The sequence below is a fragment of the Olea europaea genome, unplaced genomic scaffold (assembly GCF_002742605.1).
Source record: "Olea europaea var. sylvestris unplaced genomic scaffold, O_europaea_v1 scaffold60, whole genome shotgun sequence".
Classification (NCBI taxonomy): domain Eukaryota; kingdom Viridiplantae; phylum Streptophyta; class Magnoliopsida; order Lamiales; family Oleaceae; genus Olea; species Olea europaea.
The window spans coordinates 72,805-79,201 of NW_019264346.1; the positions used below are offsets into that span (position 1 = coordinate 72,805).

At 39.8% G+C, this 6,397-nt stretch overlaps 1 protein-coding gene across 1 annotated transcript; it reads left to right on the forward strand.

The window, feature by feature from the left end:
- Nucleotides 1–317: 317 nt before the first annotated feature.
- On the forward strand, nucleotides 318–2,953 carry LOC111389573 (protein UPSTREAM OF FLC-like). The gene is made up of 5 exons (XM_023014497.1): nucleotides 318–616; nucleotides 704–773; nucleotides 1,090–1,202; nucleotides 1,301–2,030; nucleotides 2,618–2,953. The coding sequence occupies exons 1-5, from the start codon at nucleotides 424–426 to the stop codon at nucleotides 2,730–2,732; spliced, it is 1,221 nt and encodes a 406-aa protein (XP_022870265.1). The 5' UTR covers nucleotides 318–423; the 3' UTR covers nucleotides 2,733–2,953.
- The last annotated feature ends 3,444 nt before the right edge of the window (nucleotides 2,954–6,397 follow it).

Genomic DNA, 6,397 nt, shown 5'->3' on the forward strand with positions numbered 1-6,397 from the left:
AGGAGAAATGTGCCAAATAAAGGATTACGATAGAAGTACTACCTGAAATTCTACAAAAGTATATCGAATGTTAAAAAAAAAAAAAATAATAATAATAATAATAATAATAATAATAAAATAAAAAAAATTAAACGGGGCAAAAAGTTGCTCCGTCCCCACTCTGTCTAAGGTGGGCGAAAGCCCCGAACCCGCCCCGTTGTCCAAAATCCGGCCCCGAACATGCTCCGTTGCCATCACTAACACACTCTCTCTATAAATTAAAAGAATTTTCTGTAGACACGGCGTTCGAGACATTTGTATTTGTCTCTATCCAAGCCTATACATCTGTTTTGCTCATTTACATTCGTTATAAAGGGGCAATAGGGTTTGGTGTGTTTTCAATTTCAACATAAGCAGAGAAGTAAAAAAAAGCTGCTTATTTTAATGGATTTTCCAGGGAGACCAAGGTTTAGACAAATGAGTCCAGAGAGAGCAAAAGTATGTATGCAACAAAGAGGGATCAAACCCACATTCAAGAAAGTACAAGTTGTTTACTATTTATCAAGAGATGGCCATCTTGAGCATCCACATTACATGGAAGTATTTCATTTGGTTCATCAACAGCTTCGTTTGAAAGGTATTAAAAACGTTTCTCGCTTTTCTCTTGAAAATTTTCACCTTAGACAAATTTGTACGATGATGTTTCATCGCATGAATGGAACAGATGTTATGGAGCGCCTTACTGTTCTAAGAGGTAAAGGAGTGCCTTCACTCTATTCTTGGTCTTGCAAAAGGTATCTTACTCTTAATCTTCCTTACTTTTGGTTCTAGTGATTATTAAAGAAGATTAGATGCTTACATTGCATGAAAATATATGTGTGCGCCGTGAAAGAGACAGGGTTCGTCGAAGTCATGAGACAATGGATCATGCTTTGTTAAGCTAAAAAGGTTATTAATAAGTAGCTTTTTTTTGTCTATACTTTTAGTGTCAAGAAAGTTAAATTTAGCTTTTCTAATTACGGTCCAATGTCGGAAGGTCAAGAAAGTTGGTGACCCGAAAAATTTATGCGTGTAATGAATGCTTATATGACTAGTAATATTTGATTGTAGGAGCTACAAGAATGGCTATGTATGGAATGACTTGGCAGAGAATGATATTATTTATCCATCAGAAGGAGCTGAATATGTACTCAAAGGGTCTGAATTAGTTGAAGGCTGCACTGGTTAGTCTTTTTTGGTTAGATAATTAAACCTAATCCTGAATTGAGGCTAAAATTTGTGTTTATTTATGTTTTAATGTTGTTCATAATTCGTGTGTTAGAGAAATTGCAACATCTTCAAGTTGGCAATGTTCTTCAATTCCAAGATACAAATTTGCAGCCAAAACACAAATATTTATCTTCAAAACGACACCCAGAGCCCGAAGAACTTGTGAACAACCACTATCGTGGAGATGAAGACGAAGAAAATGCAGAAGTAGAGGACGAAGAGGAAGAAGAGTACGAGGAGAAAACAAGCTATACGAGCTCCACTACACCACATTCTAGATGTTCTAGAGGAGTCTCTACGGATGAAATTTATGAATTACAACAGGAAGAGCCAAATAAAAACATCAGAACTGAGTTAAAACTTGAAAATTCAGTTTTAACCCCTCCATCAAATACTTCCAAGGTGGTTGAAGATGGTAATTTGGTGGGAAACAAGCCATTATTGACTAGAAACTCTATGCTGTTAAGCCTTATTGCCTGTGGTGGATCGGGGTCGTTTAGGAAGAGTGTTCCGGCTGCAATTGTGAAGCAACCACCACCGGGCACCGTGGCTAGGAACGGTGGTGGGGGGTTGCATAAAGGAGTGGTCTGCAAGGCTGCCGCTAAGGTGGCGGTGGAGGATGATGAGATGATAAGTTGTATGTCGGAAAATCCGAGGTTTGGGAACTTGCAGTCCGAGGAGAAAGAGTACTTCAGTGGGAGCATAGTTGAGTCGATGTCTACTGAAGAACGACTTCAGGTTGAGCCTGGATTGAAGAAATCATCCTCCCACAATGAAGAAAGGTATTTCATTCTTTTTTCTTTTCTTTTTTTTCACTTCAGATTCTTGAAAATATTCGATAAGTAGATCTATACATTCGGTCGTCTCAACTAGGTCGGTACCTATTTACCACACTAGACTTCTCAATATCCCCACCCATGAGGCCATTTAAAATAAGAAACCGGTCGAACTAGGCCGGTCATCCAAATAAAAAAAGAGGCTTGACGCGAGCAAAACTCAACCGAATGTGGGTCGGACTACATCACGGTCCATTTCAGGTTTCGTCTAAACCGGGCCATTTCTTGGCGGGTCAGAAGAATATTCTCTTTTCAATTTTTCCGGCTGGGAACACTTGAATTAATTCTACAGACATTTGCATGTGAATTGAATATATATTATCTAATAGACAACTCTTTGTCGCAGTACCAGTTATGCACATTCACTGTGTTGCTTATACATTAGAATTATTGACTGTTGTGTACTTCCTGTCTCACTTTGTGTACTTTTTCTAGTTTAATTAATTATGGAGTTTTAGCTTATTTTGCTTCGATAATATTGTCTTGAGTCTTACCGTTTAACTTACCAAACGAGCAATATTTGCATCGATCAGGAGCAGCATGGCGGGGCTGGGAGATGCAGCCGAGGAGGAATCGAAGAAAGAGAATTCGATGAAAGGGAAATGTATCCCGATGAAGAAATTCTCCTCCAAGAAGCCCAATATATAGTTATTAGAATAGGAGTTGTTGCAACTGTGGCGTATTTATGAACACTAAATGTGTGAAATTTATTCTACTGAATTCACTTACAACTATTTCGGTAGTATTTACTAGTATTAAATGTTTGCGCAGATGAACTACGCAACCACTGTTTACGGGTCTACAAGCTTGTCTTCGACTTCTGTAAAGCACGATCCTCGTTTGGTGCTAACTATTCTATTTTGCGAGCTGGTTTGGTAGCGTTAACTAACATTGAACTAGTGGTACTTTAGTATTGAATTTGATCATAAGAATTTGAGGATGAGTTTTGTTATTTGTATCCGGAGTTTGACACTTCGAATTACATGATGTGAGTGAGGGGGTCGGACCCCACACATTTATTGGCATGGGGCCTCCGACCCCATGTGAATAGCATGTAACCCGGAGTGTCAAACTCCGGGTACGTGTAGCAAAACTCATTTGAGGATAAATGCCGAGTGGTGTGTTCTGTCCAAACTGAATTCTGTATTACGTACTTCGGAGGGGTTGACCATGTTAAGGGATAATTTCTAGCTCGGTTAAATATTGAAATATAGATCAAAATATAAGATTTGGATTGTTCCTCTTAACAAAATTGATCGTTTAAGATGGAAATCCAAGTCATAATAGACCAAATATTAAAAAAAAAAAAAATTGAAGCCAAGGAAATTAACAAGTCCAAAAGGATGGCCCAGGAAGCAAAAGCGTAAGATCTCAAAAGTTCCAGTAATTGAATGCATCCTTTAGATCTCTAAACCGTGAGTTAAAACAAATCGTACCCATGAAACGGGTAGTTTTTGAAGCAATAAATGATGGCGTATCGATGGGACCGACAAGGGGACTAGGGATGTTGAGTGCGAACAGTGTCGCCTGCAAGTCGAGCCAACATTTTCTCGTGCGAACCGCACTAGCTGGTTTCAGAGGGGCCATTTCAACACGTCTGACTCCATATTGGTGTTTTTGCAACAATGACAAATCATGTCTAATCACCATTCAAATTTCACGGGCCGCTGCCTGAGAAATTTGAAGGTTAAATTTTTTTTTCTTCCTCCACTCCATTTTCAGTAACCGTAGATAGTGATGGCAACGGGATGAGGCACCCCCACCCTGCCTTAGACGAGAACGGCGGCAGCTTGCCCCTTTTGTCTCCCTATTTATTTATTATTATTATAATAATTTTCCCCTTTACGGGGCAGGGTCAGAGCGGGGCAAATTGCCATCCCTAACTGTAGAGGTAATCAAAATTCAATTTCCACACAACTTTGAAGTTTCCTCTACTCTCATTCTCATACAGCTCTGTGCTCTCAATAATCTCTTAATTCTCAAGTCTCACAATTTAGATATTTTTCCTATATTCGTAATTTGTTTGGCATTCGAATTTGAGCAGTTAAAAAGAGTGGTCACTCTATATTTTCTAATTATATATTGTTGAATATTATTGGGTTTTTGATACCCAATAAATCCCGAACTATGATGTTAACGTGGGTTAATATTATTTCATAGGCATAGGTCGATGAATGAAATAAGTCCAACAACCAAGTCCATGAGCTACACCCGGCCCAATTGTATTCCTTATGGATGGCTTGAATCTTGTCCCGTTTACCCATTTAATAGCCCAACTTAAAACCTAACCCTAGAGTATATATATGAATATAACCCTAGCCTCTTTGATATGATGATTGTGTGATTTTGAGAGAAGAAACTAGTGAATCCCGACTGCCCCCCTTTTGTGTGAGAAAAAGGTGTTCAGAAGTGTCCAAAACACTTATATAACGTGTGCAATTGGTAATTCTTTCATAGTATACCTTTGTGGTGTCTTCTCCTAGCCTTTGTGGCCATAAATCATCATCCTTTTCTTGTCCTACGTGAGTAAGATTGTATAGCAACCAGGGTGAATCAATTAGTTGTGGTTTGGAGCCGTTTGGATTGGTTGTTGGTAGAGAAAGAGAAAGGTATGTTGGACTGAGCCTGAAAAATAACTGTTTGAAGATCCTTTTGAGAGAGCTTCCGCAACAATTGGTATCAGAGCTTCAAAGTGAAGGTTTTGGCTCGTGAAATCTACCAGAAATCGTCCAGAAAATAGGCAGAAACGCAGCAGAAATCAGATCGAAGAAGCTGTCCAAAAACTGTTTAAATCAGTCTCCGTTTTTCACGTTTTCTGATCAATCTAGAAGGAGTTTGGGGAAACGGAGACCACTGGCGTGACGTGTAGGAGGAGGGGAACCCTGCAGGCCGGCGCGTGTTGGACGAAGGCGGCGCGTGTGGTAGCGTGTGAGGACCACACGCAGAGGGAAGATACGGCGCGTGCGGGCGCGTGAAACGTTTTCTGGCGACGGTCTCTTCAGGCAGTTTGTTCCTTATATTATTTCTGACATTTTTTGGTTGAAAGTTTTCTGTTTCAGGGTACGCAGAAGAATCTGGACAGCGTTGTTCTTCGGGCGTTCGGGACTCGATCGTGATTTTTTGGTTACTACAGTTTCCAGAGACTTTAGGACGAATAGTGGTGGTCCTAAAGTGATAAATTCGCAACTCTCATAATTTACGGACTCAGATAGTCCGCTCTGGTATATTGGCTTAACTTAGTTTTAAATTTCAGCATTAGCAGATCATCGTGTGGGGTGATCGTTAGCATTGGGGGTTGTCATTGCTTGGCAACCATTGTTTGTGCTAGAAAATTTAGGAATTATTTGCTCTGTTTTTAAAGTGTTGAGTTTTGATTGCAAGTTGGTAGTTGATTTTGTGCTTTACCTATCATATAGTCACTGTGTGAGGCTTGTTGCGTGGAAATTCGAACTTTTGTTTACATACCTTCGTGTTGCATTGATTTTCCTGTTAGAACACCTGGACTTGACCTGTTCGAACATTCCCTTGATCTAAGATCGTGAATCTTACGAAACCTTGGGAATCTAGAACGGTGTATATTGCGACCGTAGGATAACTTTGTGTGACCTATCTGTGCTTTTGGTTGTTCTAGTTTTTTTTAAAATGTCTTCATGCTTTGAAGTTGGAATTTTTAATGGGAAAGGAGATTTTTCAATTTGGCAATAAAAGATGAAGGGTATTTTGGTCCAACAAAAAGTTTCAAAGGCCCATAGATGGCAAATTTCCTGCAAATTTAACAGAAGTACAAAAAGAAGAGTGTGATGTGTTAGGACCTTCCTCTTGCTGCTCACGCTGATTCCCGGGCTCAGTTAACCATTAAAACCGAGTTTCAACATCAAACTGGAAGAACCCATACCGTCGGCTACTCTTCTTCCTATGGTTGCTTTCTTCTCTTGCTTAATTGATTCAATCCACACACTTAGGATGGATACCACTCAGGTAAGGTTCACAAAGACTCAAGCAGTTTGGGTGGAGAAGAAATCACGAAGGAGATGAAGGCATAAGACACGGCTGGACACGGCAGTTTCTTCTTCCTCACGGCTTCAATTTTTGGACGGTTCCAACAAAGGCAAAGGCACCAATATATATAGTAAGTCAAGTGGCCAACATAAGGTAAGTCGGGATATGGTAAGTAGGCTCGACTAGGGTTAACTTCCAATGGGAGAAATCAACAAGCCACAAAGAATATTAGCCGTCCAATAGGTAAGGCAACGTTTGGTCGGTTCATCCATTATTCGATGTTGAATTATCGTTCAGTCATTTATGTCGACTGA